At 54.5% G+C, this 23,243-nt stretch overlaps 1 protein-coding gene across 1 annotated transcript in view; it reads left to right on the forward strand.

The window, feature by feature from the left end:
* LOC139266641 (PC3-like endoprotease variant B) overlaps positions 1-23,243 on the forward strand; it is a gene marked incomplete at its 3' end in the record, with an annotated part of 827,273 nt that overhangs the window by 44,185 nt on the left and 759,845 nt on the right. Inside the window, exons 4-5 of the mRNA XM_070884230.1 lie at positions 19,346-19,483; positions 21,549-21,721. Coding sequence (XP_070740331.1) covers positions 19,346-19,483; positions 21,549-21,721 — 311 coding nt within the window. The remainder of the gene's footprint in view (positions 1-19,345; positions 19,484-21,548; positions 21,722-23,243) is intronic.

A 23,243-nucleotide genomic window follows, 5' to 3' on the forward strand; every position in this document is an offset into this window, starting at 1 on the left:
CAATCCATAGTGCTCCATTGAGCACCATGCTGGGACCACCCGTGAAAGTGGGCTGCAGTGAGCCAAGTAATATCGCCCTCAGATAAGTGTGATGATTTATGTTGTGGTGGCGTGAGGTATTTATTGGGAATGTTGTCAGTGTTTTTTTTCTCTCCAGGCCTCTCTTAGAGCGCTCCGAGGTCTGCTGTTTAGCTCGGGATTTTCGCTTGCTCAGCCAGCCTGGCACCCGAAGAGAGGTGTGCAACGCTTCACTGAGCGCTCCACCCCACACTCAGGGTCCAGCTGCCGAATATTGCTGACTGAGGCGCAAACTATTCCCGGGCACAAACTTTACCGCCCCGCTACCATTATCGCCCCGACATAACCAGAACACAAAATCCAGCCCTTTATGTGCTAAAGAAATTAATTAAATATGGGTTGTTGTCTATCAATGCTTTGATACAACAGGCCACATGTTGAGATGCTTCCTGCTACCTCATACACCAGATGACAATGTGAGGTGATGACATGAGAATTCACAAAGCATCCCTATCCATCCAGTGGCATCAGTTGTCCCTCTCTTTCTTTTTTCTAAAAAGCACATGGTGGTTACCTAAGTAAATGAGCATACAATCCTCTGACTGGGGAACTGAGAAACAGCTGAGTCACAGTCACAGTAATTCAATAATTAAACGGAGAAGAAAATGAATAATGTAAAGACAGACATTACTTTACTGCTGATGTTTAGTACTACTTTACTCAACCTCAACTGTATTTAAAAATGCTCTTGACGAAAGTGTATAAAAGAAATAGAGGGTTATTTTGGTCAAAGGGTGAAAACGGGCACGAAATGGGTGCTGTGCGAATAGGACATGCCTGTTTGAAAGTCTGGATTTAGCACATGATTTTGGTCCTAATTGCTGATTACCATAATTTGAACTTGTCTGGATCGTGCTGAACCAGAAACCTGCAGGTCGAGCACTAAATGCTGATTAGGGCAGTTGTGAGAGACGATATTGGCTCGAATGAACAAAATGTTGAATCATTGTGGGTGGAGATTAGAGATAGTAAGGGAAAAAAGTCACTGGTGGGCGTAGTTTATAGGCCCCCAAATAATAACTTCACGGTGGGCGGGCAATAATCAAGGGAATAATGGAGGCATGTGAAAAAGGAATGGCAGTAATCATGGGGGGATTTTAACCTACATATCGATTGGTCAAATCAAATCGCACGGGGCAGCCTGGAGGTGGAATTCATAGAATGCATCCCGGATTGTTTCTTAGAACAGTATGTTACAGAACCTACAAGGGAGCAAGCTATCTTAGATCTGGTCCTGTGTAATGAGACAGGAATAATAAATGATCTCCTAGTAAAAGATCCTCTCGGAATGAGTGATCACAGTATGGTTGAATTTGTAATACAGATTAAGGGTGAGGAAGTAGTGTCTCAAACGAGCGTACTATGTTTAAACAAAGGGGACTACAGTGGGATGAGGGCAGAGTTGGCTAAAGTAGACTGGAAACACAGACTAAACGGTGGCACAATTGAGGAACAGTGGAGGACTTTTACGGAGCTCTTTCATAGTGCTCAACAAAAATATATTCCAGTGAAAAAGAAGGGCGGGAAGAGAAGGGATAACCAGCTGTGGATAACCAAGGAAATAAAGGAGAGTATCAAATTAAAAACCAATGCGTATAAGGTGGCCAAGTTTAGTGGGGAAATAGGAGATTGGGAAAATTTTAAATGACAGCAAAGAATGACTAAGAAAGCAATAAAGAAAGGAAAGATAGATTACGAAGGTAAACTTGCGCAAAACATAAAAACGGATAGTAAAAGCTTTTACAGATATATCAAATGGAAAAGAGTGACTAAAGTAAATGTTGGTCCCTTAGAAGATGAGAAGGGGGATTAAATAATGGGAAATGTGGAAATGGCTGAGACCTTAAACAATTATTTTGCTTCGGTCTTCACAGTGGAAGACACAAAAACCATGCCAAAAATTGCTGGTCACAGGAATGTGGGAAGGGAGGACCTTGAGACAATCACTATCACTAGGGGGTAGTGCTGGACAGGCTAATGGGACTCGAGGTAGACAAGTCCCCTGGTCCTGATGAAATGCATCCCAGGGTATTAAAAGAGATGGCGGAAGTTATAGCAGATGTATTCATTATAATCTACCAAAATTCTCTGGACTCTGGGGAGGTACCAGCGGATTGGAAAGCAGCTAATGTAATGCCTCTGTTTAAAAAAGGGAGCAGACAAAAGGCAGATAACTATAGGCCGGTTAGTTTAACATCTGTAGTGGGGAAAATGCTTGAAACTATCATTAAGGAAGAAATAGCGGGACATCTAGATAGGAATTGTGCAATCAAGCAGACGCAGCATGGATTCATGAAGGGGAAATCATGTTTAACTAATTTACTGGAATTCTTTGAGGATATAACGAGCATGGTGGATAGAGGTGTACCGATGGATGTGGTGTATTTAGATTACCAAAAGGCATTAGATAAGGTGCCACATAAAAGGCTACTGCAGAAGATAAAGGTACGCGGAGTCAGTGGAAATATATTAGCATGGATAGAGAATTGGCTGGTTAACAGAAAGCAGAGAGTCGGGATAAATGGGTCCTTTTCGGGTTGGAAATTGGTGGTTAATGGTGTGCCACAGAGATCGGTGCTGGGACCACAACTGTTTACAATATACATAGATGACCTGGAAGAGGGGACAGAGTGTAGTGTAACAAAATTTGCAGATGACACAAAGATTAGTGGGAAAGTGGGTTGTGTAGAGGACACAGAGAGGCTGCAAAGAGATTGAGATAGGTTACGCGAATGGGCTAAGGTTTGCCAGATGGAATACAATGTCGGAAAGTGTGAGGTCATCCACCTTGGGGGAAAAAAACAGTAAAAGGGAATATTATTTGAATGGGGGAAAATTACAACATGCTGCGGTGCAGAGGGACCTGGGGGTCCTTGTGCATGAATTTTTTTTTTTTTTTTTTTTGGGCACTAAAATCAAATTTTTCCTTTTTCCAGTGCCCCCTATAAAAGGAGAGGGGGACACTAAAAGCACCGGCAATTAAAACAAATTAAACTTTAAAACGTAAAATCAAATTAAAATTTGGTTGCCGGGCGTGATGATGCACTGCAGTCCCTCCGGTGCCCACCTCTCGCGGAAGGCCGCGAGCGCACCGGTGGACACCGCGTGCTCCATCTCCAAGGACACCCTGGACCGGATGTAAGAGCAAAAGAGAGGCAGGCAGTCAGGTTGAACGACCCCCTCGACCGCCCGCTGCCTGGACCGGCTGATGGCACCCTTGGCCGTGCCCAGGAGCAGTCCTACGAGGAGGCCTTCGGACCTACCCGCTCCCCTCCGCACAGGGTGCCCAAAGATCAGGAGTGTGGGACTGAAGTGCAGCCAGAATTTCAGGAGCAGCCCCTTCAAATAATGGAACAGGGGCTGCAACCTTGTGCACTCAATAAAAACATGGAACACGGACTCCTCCAGACCGCAGAAATTGCAGGCGGCCTGGGAGTCCGTGAACCGGCTTAAAAATTTATTGCACGGCACTGCTCCGTGCACCACCCACCAGGCCAAGTCCCCGACGAATAGTGGGAGGACCCCTGCGTAGAGTGCCCTCCATCGGGGACCCCCGCCTCCTCCGGACGGCAAGATGGTACGCCATGGCGTGTCCGGACGGCCGGCGAGGATGGCAAAGTTGAGGGTGTGCAGGAGCAGCCCGTACAGGAAACCCCTCCGCGCGGAACTGAAAGGCACGGAGGGGATTTCCCCGAGGCGGCTCAAGTTGTGAGGCGCCGGCCCCCGAGGGAGGTTCCGGGGTTTGGCGCCAATGAGGAATTCCGTCCGGACGGGGGTCAGTTCGGACGGGATCTCCCCACGTGCTTGAGCCTCCTCGATGCACCTAACGGAGTCAGGGCCCAGAGCTGTTTTTAGCGACTCGATGGCATCGGCCGCGTGGCGGACGTTGGCAGAATTTAGGCGCCGCGCCAGCGTGTCTGGCGCCATCCAGCCCGCTCCTCCGCCATCGAGCAGGTCCCTGACCCTGGTCACCTCACCAGCCACAGCCCTCTCTTCCGACCGCCACATAAAACCTCGGCCGTGGAGGTACGGGTTCCCGAGCAGCGGTTCCTGCAGGACGGCCGCCACTCCAGCCGGCGGAGAGCTGCGCTTGGTGGAGACTTTGTTCCAGACCCTGATGAGTTCCCTGTAAAAGACAGGCAGCTCCCGGAGGGCGGTCCTGGCACCCCCCAAGTTCACAAACAGGAGCTGTGTGTCATAATTGAGGTCGAGCTGCTGGCGGAAGAAATACCTCGCCAGAGCACACCACCTAGGAGGGGGCTCGACGTAAAGGTATCTCTGCAGGGTCTGAAGACGGAAAGTCGCGAGCTGGGCGCTGACGCACACCAACGACTGACCGCCCTCCTCAAGCGGGAGACTCAGGACCGCGGCAGAGACCCTGTGCTTCCTGTTGTTCCAGAAGAAGTCCACCAGCTTCTTCTGTATCTTGGCGACAAACGCAGGGGGAGGGGTCAAAGTGACCAGCCGGTACCACAACATTGCGGCCACCAGCTGGTTTATGACTAGCGCTCGACCCCTGTAGGACAGCACTCGGAGCAGTCCTGTCCAGCGCCCTAGGCGAGCGGCGACCTTGGCCTCCAGCTCCTGCCAGTTCGCCGGCCAGGCTCCCTCGTCGGGGCTAAGGTAGACTCCCAGATAGAGGAGATGGGTCGTGCTCCAGGCAAAAGGCCTGAGCTCCTCCGGCAGGGAGTCCACCCGCCACTGACCCACCAGGAGTCCAGAACATTTCTCCCAGTTGATCCTGGCGGAGGACGCGGCCGAGTAAATCTCCTGGCACTCACGCATCCTCCGCAGGTCAGCGGGATCCTCTACCGCGAGGAGCACGTCATCGGCGTAAGCCGAGAGGACGACCTCCACGCCCGGCCCTTGCAGAGCCAGTCCCGTCAACCTCGTCCGCAAGAGGCGCAGGAAAGGCTCCACGCAAACAGCATATAACTGGCCGGACATGGGGCATCCCTGGCGCACCCCTCTCCTAAAGCGAAGGGGCGCCGTCAAGGACCCGTTAACCTTAATCAGACACTCCGCGGCGGCGTACAAAAGTCGGATCCGGGCGACGAAATGCGTCCCGAACCCGAAAGCGCGCAGAGTTCCGAGCAGATAGTCGTGATCCACCCTGTCGAACGCCTTCTCTTGGTCGAGGGATAGGAAGGCGACCGACAGACCAGCCTCCTGGGAACAATGGATGAGGTCCCGGACCAGATGGATGTTATCGTGGATTGTCCGGCCCGGGACCGTGTAGGACTGGTCGGGGTGGATCATGTGGTCCAGCACGGCACCAAGGCGAGCAGACATCGCCCTGGCGAAGATTTTGTAGTCCGTGCTGAGGAGGGAGACCGGGCGCCAGTTCTTAAGGAGGCGGAGATCGCCCTTCTTAGGCAGCAGGACGATGACTGCCCTGCGCCAAGAGAGGGGCATCTCCCAGGACCCGCGCGTAGTCGCCCCCCAGGACGTCCCAGAACGCCCTGTGGAACTCCACGGTCAGCCCGTCCAGCCCCGGGGATTTTCCCCTCGAGAGCCGGGCGAGGGCACCGGTCAGCTCCGCCAGGCTTAGCGGAGCTTCCAGATTTTCGGCGCCCTCCGGGCTGACCTTCGGCAGGTCCTCCCACAAAACTCTACGCGCTTCCTCGCTGGACGGATCCGGAGAGAACAGAGCCCCGTAATATTCACGGACCCTGTTGTTGACGCCCTCCGGATCCGAGACGAGAGAGCCGTCGTCGGCCAGCAGCGTCAAGAGCTGCTTACGGACACTCTGCCTTTTTTCCAGCGAGTAGAAGAAGGGGGAGCCGCGGTCCAGATCCCGCAGGAACCGGATCCGCGACCTCACGAACGCGCCTCGGGACCCGACGAGCTGCAGGTCCTTCAGCGCGGCCTTCTTCGCTTCGTACACCGTCCGCAGGGCCGGGCCCTGGACGACTTGACCGAGACGGGCTTCCAGGTCGAGCACCTCTTTTTCTAGGCGCCCGACTCTGGCCGCCCGCCTCTTGGTCGACCCCCTCGCGTACTCTTGACAGAAGACGCGGACGTGAGCCTTGCCCACGTCCCACCATAGCCTCAAGGAGGGGAAGCCCCCCTGCTTCCTTCTCCAGTCGGACCAGAATCGACGGAACGAGTCCTGGAACCGCACGTCCTCCAGCAGCCGGTTGTTAAAGTGCCAGTACGCGGACCCCGTCCTCGCGCGGAGCGAAGCGAGCTCCGCCCACACCAGGTGGTGGTCCGAACACGGCACCGGCCGCATGGAGGCCGCCGGGACGCAGGAAACGTACGCCCGAGACACGTAAAGGCGGTCGACTCTAGACCATCCAACTCCAGGCCTCACCCAAGTAAAGGCGCTGGAGTCGGGGTGGAGATTTCGCCAGACGTCCACCAAGTCGAAGGACCCGACCAGGTCCCTCAACTTCTCCATCGCCGTCATGCACTGCGGGGCACCGGAGCGGTCCCGCGCCTCGAGGGTGCAGTTAAAATCCCCCCCGAGGACAATGCAGTCGCCGACGTCGACGGAGCCAAGAAGAGCGGACACCTCTTCAAAGAAGCGCGTTTGCTGCGGGCCGGGCTGAGGGGCGTACACGTTCACGAGATGGAGCGGTACGTCCCCCAGGCGAACCGTTACGTGCAGCAAGCGGCCTGGCACGGGCTCCTCGACCCCCAAGATCTCCGGCTGAAAATGCGGGCCCAGCAAGATGGCCACCCCATTAGAAATGGCGGTGAGGTGGCTCATGCGGACCTCTCCTTGCCATTCCAGGAGCCACGTGACTTCGTCTCCCGGAACGGTGTGGGTTTCTTGCAGGAAGCACACCGCATATTTCCCCTCCCGCAGGAGCGAAAAATTGTCAAATCTACGGCGTGCCCCTCTGCCGCCGTTGATGTTGAGGCTGGCTATGGTTATCTTCATGGCAAAAGCATAGTGCAACCTCTACCTTAACCTATTGTGGGGGAGGGAGCGGAGTCTTTTGTTGAACTCCGCTCCCTCCGCAGCCCAGCGAGGAGTCCCTCGAGCTCGCGCAGCTCAAGCTGTTGCGCCTTTGTCAAGAGCCCGCCCGCGGCCAAGGTTTTAACGGCGGCGCGGACAGACCCCTTGATCAGCTCTGGCTCGGACCATTTTTCCAGGGCCAGTCGGGCTTGGTTGCAGCGACCCCGGCTCTGGGCCAAAAAGTCCCGGAGTTCCCGTGCAGGAATGAGGATGGTCTCGGCGGCGGCCGCGAGCAGATCCACCGCCTCACTGGCAGTGGTCTCTAGGTCTTCACCCGCGTCCCCCACCGAGTCCCCGTCCTCCTCCGGGAGGTGGCCGCCAGCAGCCGGCCCATCGACCGCACAAGGTACGGCAAATGAACCGGCCGCTCCAACCGGCCCTGGCTCTGCCCCGATCCCACCCCCAGGATCGTCGGCAGAGGAGTCCCCACTGGGCTCTTTTAAAAATGGTGCTGGGTCGGGAAATGACAGCGGAAGGGGTTCCCCCTCCGCCCCAGGAACTGGGGAACAAGGAGAGACCCGGCCATAGGAAATCCCCAGGCTCCCCAAAGTAAGGGGCGAGGGTGAGTGTTCCTCCCCCTCCCCGCTACCACCCCCCGGCCCAGCATCTACAGTGTCATAAAAAACATTAATTTCATTTTCTGCCGGGTCGAGCGACTCCCGGGAGCAGTTGATTAATAGCTGGGCGGGCTCAGGTCCGGCCTTTTCGGCCCCGCCCGCCTCAGTCCCCGGGACGCCCGGCCCGGCGGCAATGCATTCTTCCGCTGGACCCACGCCCCCCACGACAGGCAGATTTCCACTCCATCCCCAGGAGGCAGCGGCTGGGCAGCCTCGACTCCCTCACCCTCCGCGGGGACAGACTCCTCGCGCCTGCAGCGCAATTTGGGAGCGCTGGTGGGGGACGCGGGACACGCGGCGGGCACCGCCTCCTCCGCGGAGGGATGTTGTTCCCCCTCCGCCTCATTGGGGCGGTGCCTCTTTTTGTTCCTGGGGGCGCGCGGAGTCAGGGAGACCTCCATGTCTGCCGAGGCCTCCCGCTCCGCACCCCCCTTTTCCTTTTCTTGCCCGCGCCCGGGCCCCTCTGTGGTGTTGTTCAAGGGCTCGGGCACGGGCTCGGGGCACCCCGCGCTCGCCGGTGACGGGGTTGGGCTGAGCGCGGTGGTCAAATTATCTGGCGCACTGAGGGGACCCGCCTCATGATGTTTTGCCTTCTTCCGCGCCTTCTTTCCGGTCGGACGCTCTCCCTGCCCCCCGCCGGAGGCCCTGAAAACAAAGGCCTCCGACGATGCCCGTGCACCTACGGCTCCCGGCACGCGGACGCAACTAGGGGGAGGGGTGGCGGCGGCGCCAGCCTTGGCCGCCTTCGGTGGTTTGGCGGCCTTGGAGGCGGGGCAGTTCTTGCGAACGTGCCCCACCTCCCTGCAGGCATGGCACCGCACGCCGTCCGACGTCCAAAAGACGCGGTAGGCAGTCCCCTCGTGCACCACATTAAAGTTCCCCTCCGTCGTCTCCTCCCGTGCCAGCCGGACAAAGAGCTGGTGGCGGAAGGAGAACACGTGGCGCAGGCTGCTCTCCCTGAGGCCGAGCGGTATGGGGTTGATCCCCGACCTTACCTCCCCCAGTTGGTGTAGGTGAGGGAGGAGGAGCTCAGCGGGAACAAAGGGCGGGACGTTCGATATGATGACCCTCTGCGCGGTGGCCTCGAGAGGGTCCACCGGCAGGAACGTCCCGCCCACCGTGAGCCCCTTTTTGAGGGCCAGGAACACCGCCCGCTCCGACCCCAGGAAGAACACGGCCTTCCCAGACATCTTGGAGGCTGCTACAATGGCCGAGGGGCCGACTACCCCAGCCATCGCCCGCACGCACTCCTCAATGCTCATTGTGGGGTGAGTGTAGCTCTTGACCCCGTGTTTCCTGGTTATAAGTCTGAAAGGTGGCAGGGCAGCGGGTGGCGCAGGAGGTGCCGTGGAAGCGGTTGCCACCTGCGCATACGTCTTCGCTGGCCCTGCCACCGGCGTGGATGGGGTCGCCATCACGGGGTTCCTTTAAGGGCTACACCCACCCCAAAGTCACAGGCCTTAATGGTCTTGATTGGCCTCATTTGGTTTGACTGAGCAGAGGAGCTCTTAATGAGGCACCTCTCCCCTAGTTGGTAATTGGGGAGGGGCCTTGCTCCCTCTGCTCAGTTGTCTTAATAGTTTTTTTTTTTTAAATTAGGAAGAAAGGGCTCTCAGAGAGAGAGGGGAGAAACAGAGGGTAATGGAGAAAGAGGGGTGGGAAGGGGGGGGGGCTGCGAGGGCAGGTCTCCCCTCGCAGCTGTGGGTGGGTGCACTCCCCAGATGGCAAAACACACAAGCACAGTCTTTGGGTTGGTCTTCAGGTGGGGGGAGAAGACGTCTTCACCTGGGGTAGCTAGAGCCACCAGGCACACACTCCTAACGATGTTAATTGGTGATTTAAAGAATCTTCAGCCTGGTAGCTCCAGCTATCCCAGGCTAGGCAAATGTGGGGGGGTGGGGGGGGATTCCAATTGTGGGGGGGGCCTAGTTGTAAGCACGGCCCCCACGCACACTACCACACACACACACACCCCCCGCGATGTTCCGGCCCTCAGTGGTCTTCTTTCCTCCCCCCACCGATACAACAAAGTCTTTTTGGGAAATGCACCCACACCCACCTGTATAAATGTAGAGTCTCCCTCCTTCCACACTGGTTTGTTGTTGGTCTTTTCCCCCTCTCTCCAACTCCTTGCAGAATGGTAAAAAAATGTTTGAAATGTTTTCTGTTCTCCTCCTCTCCCTCTGGGTAAAAGTGATGGTGAAGCCCCTTCCCTCCTTCTCTTCCTGGGCTGGTCTCAGGGCTCTCCAGGCAGGAGCTCAAGTTGCTAGCTGCTTCTCTCACTGCTCACAGCTCCAACTCAGCAGGACACGCCTTCACTGCTCCACGATTGGTTCCTTGTGCATGAAACTCTTTTGAGTTAACCTGCAAAAACATAAAACATTAAAACCATGCCACCCGTCCTTGTGCATGAAACTCTTTTTGGAGTTCACCTGCAAAACATAAAACATTAAACGGTGCCACCCGACCTGGGTGACACTCCAGACATTTACAAGGCCCTTTTTTCCCCCCCCTTTTTTTTGTTTTTTTTTTGTTTTTTTTTGTGTTTTTCTTTTTTTTTGTGTTTTTTCTTTGGGCACTAAAATCACAATTTTTCCCCAGTGCCCCCTATAAAAGGGAAGGGGACACTAAAAGCACCGGCAATTAAAACAAATTAACTTTAAAACGTAAAATCAAATTAAAATTTGGTTGCCGGGCGTGATGATGCACTCCAGTCCCTCCGGTGCCCACCTCTCGCGGAAGGCCGCGAGCGTACCGGTGGACACCGCGTGCTCCATCTCCAAGGACACCCTGGACCGGATGTAAGAGCGGAAGAGAGGCAGGCAGTCAGGTTGAACGACCCCCTCGACCGCCCGCTGCCTGGACCGGCTGATGGCACCCTTGGCCGTGCCCAGGAGCAGTCCTACGAGGAGGCCTTCGGACCTACCCGCTCCCCTCCGCACAGGGTGCCCAAAGATCAGGAGAGTGGGACTGAAGTGCAGCCAGAATTTCAGGAGCAGCCCCTTCAAATAGTGCAACAGGGGCTGCAACCTTGTGCATTCAATAAAAACATGGAACACGGACTCCTCCAGACCGCAGAAATTGCAGGCGGCCTGGGAGTCCGTGAACCGGCTTAAAAATTTGTTGCACGGCACTGCTCCGTGCACCACCCTCCAGGCCAAGTCCCCGATGAATAGTGGGAGGATCCCTGCGTAGAGTGCCCTCCATCGGGGACCCCCGCCTCCTCCGGACGGCAAGATGGTACGCCATGGCGTGTCCGGACGGCCGGCGAGGATGGCAAAGTTGAGGGTGTGCAGGAGCAGCCCGTACAGGAAACCCCTCCGCGCGGAACTGAAAGGCACGGAGGGGATTTCCCCGAGGCGGCTCAAGTTGTGAGGCGCCGGCCCCCGAGGGAGGTTCCGGGGTTTGGCGCCGATGAGGAATTCCGTCCGGACGGGGGTCAGTTCGGACGGGATCTCCCCACGTGCTTGAGCCTCCTCGATGCACCTAACGGAGTCAGGGCCCAGAGCTGTTTTTAGCGACTCGATGGCATCGGCCGCGTGGCGGACGTTGGCAGAATTTAGGCGCCGCGCCAGCGTGTCTGGCGCCATCCAGCCCGCTCCTCCGCCATCGAGCAGGTCCCTGACCCTGGTCACCTCACCAGCCACAGCCCTCTCTTCCGACCGCCACATAAAACCTCGGCCGTGGAGGTACGGATTCCCGAGCAGCGGTTCCTGCAGGACGGCCGCCACTCCAGCCGGCGGAGAGCTGCGCTTGGTGGAGACTTTGTTCCAGACCCTGATGAGTTCCCTGTAAAAGACAGGCAGCTCCCGGAGGGCGGTCCTGGCACCCCCCAAGTTCACAAACAGGAGCTGTGTGTCATAATTGAGGTCGAGCTGCTGGCGGAAGAAATACCTCGCCAGAGCACACCACCTAGGAGGGGGCTCGACGTAAAGGTATCTCTGCAGGGTCTGAAGACGGAAAGTCGCGAGCTGGGCGCTGACGCACACCAACGACTGACCGCCCTCCTCAAGCGGGAGACTCAGGACCGCGGCAGAGACCCTGTGCTTCCTGTTGTTCCAGAAGAAGTCCACCAGCTTCTTCTGTATCTTGGCGACAAACGCAGGGGGAGGGGTCAAAGTGACCAGCCGGTACCACAACATTGCGGCCACCAGCTGGTTTATGACTAGCGCTCGACCCCTGTAGGACAGCACTCGGAGCAGTCCTGTCCAGCGCCCTAGGCGAGCGGCGACCTTGGCCTCCAGCTCCTGCCAGTTCGCCGGCCAGGCTCCCTCGTCGGGGCTAAGGTAGACTCCCAGATAGAGGAGATGGGTCGTGCTCCAGGCAAAAGGCCTGAGCTCCTCCGGCAGGGAGTCCACCCGCCACTGACCCACCAGGAGTCCAGAACATTTCTCCCAGTTGATCCTGGCGGAGGACGCGGCCGAGTAAATCTCCTGGCACTCACGCATCCTCCGCAGGTCAGCGGGATCCTCTACCGCGAGGAGCACGTCATCGGCGTAAGCCGAGAGGACGACCTCCACGCCCGGCCCTTGCAGAGCCAGTCCCGTCAACCTCGTCCGCAAGAGGCGCAGGAAAGGCTCCACGCAAACAGCATATAACTGGCCGGACATGGGGCATCCCTGGCGCACCCCTCTCCTAAAGCGAAGGGGCGCCGTCAAGGACCCGTTAACCTTAATCAGACACTCCGCGGCGGCGTACAAAAGTCGGATCCGGGCGACGAAATGCGTCCCGAACCCGAAAGCGCGCAGAGTTCCGAGCAGATAGTCGTGATCCACCCTGTCGAACGCCTTCTCTTGGTCGAGGGATAGGAAGGCGACCGACAGACCAGCCTCCTGGGAACAATGGATGAGGTCCCGGACCAGATGGATGTTATCGTGGATTGTCCGGCCCGGGACCGTGTAGGACTGGTCGGGGTGGATCATGTGGTCCAGCACGGCACCAAGGCGAGCAGACATCGCCCTGGCGAAGATTTTGTAGTCCGTGCTGAGGAGGGAGACCGGGCGCCAGTTCTTAAGGAGGCGGAGATCGCCCTTCTTAGGCAGCAGGACGATGACTGCCCTGCGCCAAGAGAGGGGCATCTCCCCGGTCGCCAGACTTTCCCCCAGGACCCGCGCGTAGTCGCCCCCCAGGACGTCCCAGAACGCCCCGTGGAACTCCACGGTCAGCCCGTCCAGCCCCGGGGATTTTCCCCTCGAGAGCCGGGCGAGGGCACCGGTCAGCTCCGCCAGGCTTAGCGGAGCTTCCAGATTTTCGGCGCCCTCCGGGCTGACCTTCGGCAGGTCCTACTACAAAACTCTACGCGCTTCCTCGCTGGACGGATCCGGAGAGAACAGAGCCCCGTAATATTCACGGACCCTGTTGTTGACGCCCTCCGGATCCGAGACGAGAGAGCCGTCGTCGGCCAGCAGCGTCAAGAGCTGCTTACGGACACTCTGCCTTTTTTCCAGCGAGTAGAAGAAGGGGGAGCCGCGGTCCAGATCCCGCAGGAACCGGATCCGCGACCTCACGAACGCGCCTCGGGACCCGACGAGCTGCAGGTCCTTCAGCGCGGCCTTCTTCGCTTCGTACACCGTCCGCAGGGCCGGGCCCTGGACGACTTGACCGAGACGGGCTTCCAGGTCGAGCACCTCTTTTTCTAGGCGCCCGACTCTGGCCGCCCGCCTCTTGGTCGACCCCCTCGCGTACTCTTGACAGAAGACGCGGACGTGAGCCTTGCCCACGTCCCACCATAGCCTCAAGGAGGGGAAGCCCCCCTGCTTCCTTCTCCAGTCGGACCAGAATCGACGGAACGAGTCCTGGAACCGCACGTCCTCCAGCAGCCGGTTGTTAAAGTGCCAGTACGCGGACCCCGTCCTCGCGCGGAGCGAAGCGAGCTCCGCCCACACCAGGTGGTGGTCCGAACACGGCACCGGCCGCATGGAGGCCGCCGGGACGCAGGAAACGTACGCCCGAGACACGTAAAGGCGGTCGACTCTAGACCATCCAACTCCAGGCCTCACCCAAGTAAAGGCGCTGGAGTCGGGGTGGAGATTTCGCCAGACGTCCACCAAGTCGAAGGACCCGACCAGGTCCCTCAACTTCTCCATCGCCGTCATGCACTGCGGGGCACCCGAGCGGTCCCGCGCCTCGAGGGTGCAGTTAAAATCCCCCCCGAGGACAATGCAGTCGCCGACGTCGACGGAGCCAAGAAGAGCGGACACCTCTTCAAAGAAGCGCGTTTGCTGCGGGCCGGGCTGAGGGGCGTACACGTTCACGAGATGGAGCGGTACGTCCCCCAGGCGAACCGTTACGTGCAGCAAGCGGCCTGGCACGGGCTCCTCGACCCCCAAGATCTCCGGCTGAAAATGCGGGCCCAGCAAGATGGCCACCCCATTAGAAATGGCGGTGAGGTGGCTCATGCGGACCTCTCCTTGCCATTCCAGGAGCCACGTGACTTCGTCTCCCGGAACGGTGTGGGTTTCTTGCAGGAAGCACACCGCATATTTCCCCTCCCGCAGGAGCGAAAAATTGTCAAATCTACGGCGTGCCCCTCTGCCGCCGTTGATGTTGAGGCTGGCTATGGTTATCTTCATGGCAAAAGCATAGTGCAACCTCTACCTTAACCTATTGTGGGGGAGGGAGCGGAGTCTTTTGTTGAACTCCGCTCCCTCCGCAGCCCAGCGAGGAGTCCCTCGAGCTCGCGCAGCTCAAGCTGTTGCGCCTTTGTCAAGAGCCCGCCCGCGGCCAAGGTTTTAACGGCGGCGCGGACAGACCCCTTGATCAGCTCTGGCTCGGACCATTTTTCCAGGGCCAGTCGGGCTTGGTTGCAGCGACCCCGGCTCTGGGCCAAAAAGTCCCGGAGTTCCCGTGCAGGAATGAGGATGGTCTCGGCGGCGGCCGCGAGCAGATCCACCGCCTCACTGGCAGTGGTCTCTAGGTCTTCACCCGCGTCCCCCACCGAGTCCCCGTCCTCCTCCGGGAGGTGGCCGCCAGCAGCCGGCCCATCGACCGCACAAGGTACGGCAAATGAACCGGCCGCTCCAACCGGCCCTGGCTCTGCCCCGATCCCACCCCCAGGATCGTCGGCAGAGGAGTCCCCACTGGGCTCTTTTAAAAATGGTGCTGGGTCGGGAAATGACAGCGGAAGGGGTTCCCCCTCCGCCCCAGGAACTGGGGAACAAGGAGAGACCCGGCCATAGGAAATCCCCAGGCTCCCCAAAGTAAGGGGCGAGGGTGAGTGTTCCTCCCCCTCCCCGCTACCACCCCCCGGCCCAGCATCTACAGTGTCATAAAAAACATTAATTTCATTTTCTGCCGGGTCGAGCGACTCCCGGGAGCAGTTGATTAATAGCTGGGCGGGCTCAGGTCCGGCCTTTTCGGCCCCGCCCGCCTCAGTCCCCGGGACGCCCGGCCCGGCGGCAATGCATTCTTCCGCTGGACCCACGCCCCTCACGACAGGCAGATCTTCCACTCCATCCCCAGGAGGCAGCGGCTGGGCAGCCTCGACTCCCTCACCCTCCGCGGGGACAGACTCCTCGCGCCTGCAGCGCAATTTGGGAGCGCTGGTGGGGGACGCGGGACACGCGGCGGGCACCGCCTCCTCCGCGGAGGGATGTTGTTCCCCCTCGGCCTCATTGGGGCGGTGCCTCTTTTTGTTCCTGGGGGCGCGCGGAGTCAGGGAGACCTCCATGTCTGCCGAGGCCTCCCGCTCCGCACCCCCCTTTTCCTTTTCTTGCCCGCGCCCGGGCCCCTCTGTGGTGTTGTTCAAGGGCTCGGGCACGGGCTCGGGGCACCCCGCGCTCGCCGGTGACGGGGTTGGGCTGAGCGCGGTGGTCAAATTATCTGGCGCACTGAGGGGACCCGCCTCATGATGTTTTGCCTTCTTCCGCGCCTTCTTTCCGGTCGGACGCTCTCCCTGCCCCCCGCCGGAGGCCCTGAAAACAAAGGCCTCCGACGATGCCCGTGCACCTACGGCTCCCGGCACGCGGACGCAACTAGGGGGAGGGGTGGCGGCGGCGCCAGCCTTGGCCGCCTTCGGTGGTTTGGCGGCCTTGGAGGCGGGGCAGTTCTTGCGAACGTGCCCCACCTCCCTGCAGGCATGGCACCGCACGCCGTCCGACGTCCAAAAGACGCGGTAGGCAGTCCCCTCGTGCACCACATTAAAGTTCCCCTCCGTCGTCTCCTCCCGTGCCAGCCGGACAAAGAGCTGGCGGCGGAAGGAGAACACGTGGCGCAGGCTGCTCTCCCTGAGGCCGAGCGGTATGGGGTTGATCCCCGACCTTACCTCCCCCAGTTGGTGTAGGTGAGGGAGGAGGAGCTCAGCGGGAACAAAGGGCGGGACGTTCGATATGATGACCCTCTGCGCGGTGGCCTCGAGAGGGTCCACCGGCAGGAACGTCCCGCCCACCGTGAGCCCCTTTTCGAGGGCCAGGAGCACCGCCCGCTCCGACCCCAGGAAGAACACGGCCTTCCCAGACATCTTGGAGGCTGCTACAATGGCCGAGGGGCCGACTACCCCAGCCATCGCCCGCACGCACTCCTCAATGCTCTTTGTGGGGTGAGTGTAGCTCTTGACCCCGTGTTTCCTGGTTATAAGTCTGAAAGGTGGCAGGGCAGCGGGTGGCGCAGGAGGTGCCGTGGAAGCGGTTGCCACCTGCGCATACGTCTTCGCTGGCCCTGCCACCGGCGTGGATGGGGTCGCCATCACGGGGTTCCTTTAAGGGCTACACCCACCCCAAAGTCACAGGCCTTAATGGTCTTGATTGGCCTCATTTGGTTTGACTGAGCAGAGGAGCTCTTAATGAGGCACCTCTCCCCTAGTTGGTAATTGGGGAGGGGCCTTGCTCCCTCTGCTCAGTTGTCTTAATAGTTTTTTTTTTTTAAATTAGGAAGAAAGGGCTCTCAGAGAGAGAGGGGAGAAACAGAGGGTAATGGAGAAAGAGGGGTGGGAAGGGGGGGGGGCTGCGAGGGCAGGTCTCCCCTCGCAGCTGTGGGTGGGTGCACTCCCCAGATGGCAAAACACACAAGCACAGTCTTTGGGTTGGTCTTCAGGTGGGGGGAGAAGACGTCTTCACCTGGGGTAGCTAGAGCCACCAGGCACACACTCCTAACGATGTTAATTGGTGATTTAAAGAATCTTCAGCCTGGTAGCTCCAGCTATCCCAGGCTAGGCAAATGTGGGGGGGTGGGGGGGGTTCCAATTGTGGGGGGGGCCTAGTTGTAAGCACGGCCCCCACGCACACTACCACACACACACACACCCCCCGCGATGTTCCGGCCCTCAGTGGTCTTCTTTCCTCCCCCCACCGATACAACAAAGTCTTTTTGGGAAATGCACCCACACCCACCTGTATAAATGTAGAGTCTCCCTCCTTCCACACTGGTTTGTTGTTGGTCTTTTCCCCCTCTCTCCAACTCCTTGCAGAATGGTAAAAAAATGTTTGAAATGTTTTCTGTTCTCCTCCTCTCCCTCTGGGTAAAAGTGATGGTGAAGCCCCTTCCCTCCTTCTCTTCCTGGGCTGGTCTCAGGGCTCTCCAGGCAGGAGCTCAAGTTGCTAGCTGCTTCTCTCACTGCTCACAGCTCCAACTCAGCAGGACACGCCTTCACTGCTCCACGATTGGTTCCTTGTGCATGAAACTCTTTTGAGTTAACCTGCAAAAACATAAAACATTAAAACCATGCCACCCGTCCTTGTGCATGAAACTCTTTTTGGAGTTCACCTGCAAAACATAAAACATTAAACGGTGCCACCCGACCTGGGTGACACTCCAGACATTTACAAGGCCCTTTTTTTCCCCCCCTTTTTTTTTGTTTTTTTTTGTGTTTTTCTTTTTTTTTGTGTTTTTTCTTTGGGCACTAAAATCACAATTTTTCCCCAGTGCCCCCTATAAAAGGGAAGGGGACACTAAAAACACCGGCAATTAAAACAAATTAACTTTAAAACGTAAAATCAAATTAAAATTTGGTTGCCGGGCGTGATGATGCACTCCAGTCCCTCCGGTGCCCACCTCTCGCGGAAGGCCGCGAGCGTACCGGTGGACACCGCGTGCTCCATCTCCAAGGACACCCTGGACCGGATGTAAGAGCGGAAGAGAGGCAGGCAGTCAGGTTGAACGACCCCCTTGCGTGTCATCCTTGCGCAGGGGCCATGCTAATCTTCCCAAAAAGTTAGTTTGCAGGTGCAACAGGTAATCAGGAAGGTAAATGGAATGTTGGCCTTCATTGCGAGAGGGATGGAGTACAAAAGCAGGGAGGTCCTTCTGCAACTGTACAGGGTATTGGTGAGGCCGCACCTGGAATACTACGTGCAGTTTTGGTCACCTTAGTTAAGGAAGGCTATACTAGCTTTGGAGGGGGTACAGAGACGATTCACTAGGCTGATTCTGGAGATGAGGGGGTTACCTTATGATGATAGATTGAGTAGACTGGGTCTTTACTCGTTGGAGTTCAGAAGGATGAGTGGTGATCTTCTCGAAACATTTAAAATAATGAAAGGGATAGACAAGATAGAGGCAGAGAGGTTGTTTCCACTGGTCGGGGAAGACGAGAACTAGTGGGCACAGCCTCAAATTACGGGGGAGCCAATTTAAAACCGAGTTGAGAAGGAATTTCTTCTCGCAGAGGGTTGTGAATCTGTGGAATTCTCTGCCCAAGGAAGCAGTTGAGGCTAGCTCATTGAATGTATTCAAGTCACAGATAGATAGATTTTTAACCAATAAGGGAATTAAGGGTTATGGGGAGCGGGCGGGTAAGTGGAGCTGAGTCCACGGCCAGATCAGCCATGATCTTGTTGAATGGCGGAGCAGGCTCGAAGGGCTAGATGGCCTACTCCTGTTCCTAATTCTTATGTTCTTATGTATTGGACGCAATTTTTGTGGAGCAGTATACGTGGGCTCGACACACCCACTTCCACTGAAGGTGTTGAGTGCTCTGCCTGGCAGACAGCGACACCTTGCAGGATAGCTGAGGAAGAGACCGTGCAGGTCCTTGAATATGACACTGGAGGTTTTGGTGGAGGCGATCCAGAGGAGGAGGGATGTCTGCAATGGGGAAGGACGCCACCTTGCCCTCCTGTCCCCCCTCTCCTGCAGCAGCTGATTTTGCTTTGTCTGGCTGCCTCCCATTCCTCATTCAGACTAAGGGGGACCACTAGTAAGATTCCCATTACCAAGCACTCCTTTTCTCCTGGTGACTCCAATAAGGTGGAGTAGTACAGCGCACTTTTTTTTTAGGTGAAGTCCTCAGAGAATTTGTAAAATAAATGTTGCTCGAGTGTTGAAGACTTGACAAACTATCCTGGAAAGTCTCCCAATGTATTTCAGAGTTCCTTTTCACAGCTCCAGCAGCAATTAACATGAAATGATGAATAACCTTTTTAAGCAGCGCTTGAAATCCCCATCAATGCCATGTTTAATCCCAAACAGCTGGTCACAGTTAGGAGAGGGCGTTAGTTGAAGTGTTAGCCACCAAAATGCCGTGCAGTCTCTAATGGATGCTCAGAGGCATTTTAAGTGGCAATCAGCTGTTTAATGAGCCTCCAGGCGGCCGTTCCTAACGCTCCCTTCAACACCATTACCAAGGTGGTATCTTGCGCTAAGCGTGGGCTAAACCACATCAGAGGCTCTTTAGCATCTAAAGTATTCAGCAAAAATCACTCCCATACTGTACTCGTATTTATAGACATTATTGTACTTTTAAAATCAGTTGTAAAGAAGAGTTGCCTCTTCAGTAAACCTATTGTTCTGTCACACAGACATGGGACCCAGTGTGCCAGTGAGATTGCAATGGAGGCCAACAATTCGTTTTGTGGTGTGGGTATCGCTTACAATGCCAGGATTGGGGGTAAGTATTCATACTCTGTATGCAAGGAGGTTAAAAAATTGCCAAGAGGACCTTTGTCCATTTTATGATTTCTTATTTTATCAAAATCATTCATGATTTATATTATACAGAATATAAGGTATATTATTTTTCCTGTACCCTTAATTTAAAATTAAAATATTTTCTATATATACTGGCCATAGAATTCTGTAGTGGTCAGAGTGGGTAGTTTCTCTACTTCCAACAAATTCATTGACGATATACAAAATAATGGATACCTGGGAGTGATTAGAAGACAGTGATCTTAAATGATATCATAAGGTAGAAATTACATTCAGTTGCGTGTGTTGTCCACTGACCCTATTTTGTGCTCTCACATTTGGCTTGACCTCCCTTCACTTTTGCCTGCTACTTACCCCAATGCAGTCGTTGGAAAGGCTGACGTATCCAAATACTATTTTCAACCTTTAGAAAGGCTGAAACAATTTTTGTCCTCGCATGCCTTTAAATTTTTTCAGCAGACCTTTAAAATCTGCTTGGTTACAGGATGTCCCATGCATGCATCAAGCCTACTCTTGCACCTGGGCTAATGTTTGCAGGGAGTGTATTCTAAATCATGAAAGGACACAAGATCCACCCTCTCTGCTACTTGTGCTGGTAATATTAGGAAAAATATTGCCATTTTTAATGCAGCAGTTTTTAAGGTACCAATTTTTAAAAAAACTTGTTTCTATGGCAACCCTGGCAGCTGTGAGCAATGCAGTGTGACATTTACAGAAAGGTGTTAAAGGCATTTATGAAGCTGCAATGGAAGGCGTTGCTCTAATGCACTATACCTGGATGGAGATTTCAGTCTGTCATTCCCCATAGAGCGGGGAAGGAGCCCAGTTTAGGCTAGGTGCTTTCCTATAAGAATAGAATTAAAAATAGTGTGCAGGACATGCTAGGCTGTTTCATTCACCTCTTAGTGGCAGAAGCTAAGGAGCCTTTTTGGAGAGAAATGATGCATGACCTCGTAATCGTGCAAAAAAAATCATTGGTGCAAAAAGAAACATACATGATATGCTTTTGACTTCATTACTGTAGGGTTCATAATATCATTGCTGTAGTTTTCCTGAAAAATTATGTGCCGCTGATGACTAGTGTGTACCCAATATATTTTATTTAAGTAGCCTTGAAGTTTTGCCAAGCAACTATTCCCTTGTATCGGTTCACTTGATTCATGCTGGGCAAAAATTATAATTTTGCTGATTCTTAAAATGGCATTTTTATTCTCAATTTCAAACTTGCATTCTTACAGTAGGATTATAATGTGACTGTTGTTCTAGTGCTCATTGGTAAACATTGGGAAATTAATAAATTTTGTCTAAACTGTAATCTGTGTATTAGGCTTTTTATATGACAGTAAATTCTAAACAGCTGAATTGGCTAATATTATGGGTGTATATCACAGTACAGGACACGCATTGGGGCAATACCAAAGTACTAGTGAATGGGACTACCCTATTGTTGTTGATTTTAAAATGCTGAAAGGCAACGAATAACTAATCGCAACAGATGGAAATGGGCAATTTCCCAATCTTTCACAACCATTCCATTTTTCCTGCTACATGATCTGTATGAATGGTCAACATATTAGCATAAAGTATGCATTCATTATCATATAAATGATGATTTCAACCACTTGGAGCAGTCTATATGTTAATTGTATGGTCATTAAGTACACTTGTCAAACAGTAATGGCACAAACCATCTGAGTTCCTCAGAAATGAAAACCCGTATGCTGGCTTGTTAGCATAAACCAGGAAGTTTAATTTGTCTTCACTGTAATGTAGATCTGACCATGCAACTTAGCAGGCTTTAGTTTGACTAGTGATAATTCTAAAACAGAAGGTGAGCAAAACACAGGATATACTGTTCAGAGGTACCTGCGCAATACTGTACAGTGGCCATAAAGTCACCTCTCTGAGGGGCTGGGTGAAAGGTTTCATTTCAAATAAGATCCACAAGTCCTCTTGGTGTCAAAATGTGTTGTGATTATAGCTGTAAGATGTGAAATTAAAGAACTGCATGTTTTACATGGCAGGTATTCGCTTGCTGGATGGGACTGTTACTGATGCTATGGAAGCTACAGCTTTCACCTATAACAATGACTACATTGACATCTACTCCTGCTGCTGGGGGCCTACAGATAATGGCAGAACAATGGATGGACCAAAAAGGCTTGGCCAAAAGGCATTGCGCCTGGGAGCAATAAAGGTACTTTATTTCCTCAGTAATGACAGAAAATTACATTTTAAAACTAGACTTAATTAGTGGGGCATAATTCCCAGTGTTTTCCCTTTTTATATGAAAGTATTTGCATTGATTTCAAATAACTTGCATATTAACTGAAGTTCCATCCTGAAATTATACCGTTGCAGTGTTGCTCCAAAATAACAAAATCTGATATTTATATTGTTGATTTCTAATTAATTTCCAAGAGCTTTAAAATAGATTTTTGAATCTGTGTATAAAAATTGATGGGAGCAGAAGCCAGTTACTGGTGCAACGTCGCTATCAATTGTGTGGAAGTGCCACGTTATGATCAGTGTTTTTTTTATTGCTGGGGATGGCCTGTACCACAAGGATCTGGGATAAGCACCCCACCTGACTATACCTAAGAGCCTTTTCATCTGCAGTCTTAGGGCTCAAGTTTCGGACGCCCGATAGAACGGCGCACATCGGAGAGGTCCACCTAATTTATAGAACAAAAATTGCGCCAAATACTTATCTCGCAATTCTCCGATATCTGTAGGCCCATTTCCACCTCGGCGCGGCGCAGCAGGAGCTGCTGGAGGCGGAGCTACAGCCCTGCGCCAAAAACAGTGCCGGCAACTGCACGCGTGTGCAGTATCTCCCGTCCCTCCCAGCGCATCCTGTCTCTGGGGTGACGACCCTATCCCAGGCCGAGTCGCATGACGCATCTCACCTCGGCGGTGGGGCCCGCTCGCCCGGCCTCTCGCTGGGGGCGGGCCCCGCCCGAAGTCCTCGGCGGGGTCTGGCTTCGTTGTCGTCTTCTCTTCTCTCTTCCCCCCCCCCCCATCTTCTTCTCTACCTCCCCCTTCATCATCTTCTCACCCCCCCTCATCTTCTCTCCTCCCCCCCATCTTCTTCTCTCCTCCCCCTCCCCCCATCTTCTTCTCTCCTCCCCCCCACCATCTTCTTCTCTCCTCCCCACCCTTCATCATCTTCTCTCCTCCCCCCACCCTTCATCATCATTTCCCCCCTGCCCCGTTCATCATCATCTCCCCCCTGCTCTCTTCTCTTCCCCTCCCCCTCCCCCTCTTCTCCCCGGTGCTGCAGTAGGTGAGTAGAAATATTTTTTTTATTTATTGAGTGATTTTTTATTTATTATTTTTCATTTTTTTTGATTGATTTATTGGTTTATTTATTGATTTATTTATCATTTATTATTGATGATAGCTCTTTATTTGTAAAAGTGAAGTGTTTAATGTTTGTAAACCTCCCTCCCCCCCCCCCCATCTCGCGTTCCCTACGCCTAATTTCTAAGTGTAGGCAAGGTTTTTTTGAGCGTACAAAAATCTACACTTACTCCATTCTAAGTTAGTTTGGAGTAAGTTTTCGCTGCCTAAACTTGCAAAACAGGCATAAGTGGATGGACATAGAAATAGAACATAGAAACATAGAAAAATAGGTGCAGGAGTAGGCCATTCAGCCCTTCTAGCCTGCACCGCCATTCAATGAGTTCATGGCTGAACATGTAACTTCAGTACCCCCT

This window comes from Pristiophorus japonicus, chromosome 7, assembly GCF_044704955.1.
Source record: "Pristiophorus japonicus isolate sPriJap1 chromosome 7, sPriJap1.hap1, whole genome shotgun sequence".
Taxonomy (NCBI): domain Eukaryota; kingdom Metazoa; phylum Chordata; class Chondrichthyes; family Pristiophoridae; genus Pristiophorus; species Pristiophorus japonicus.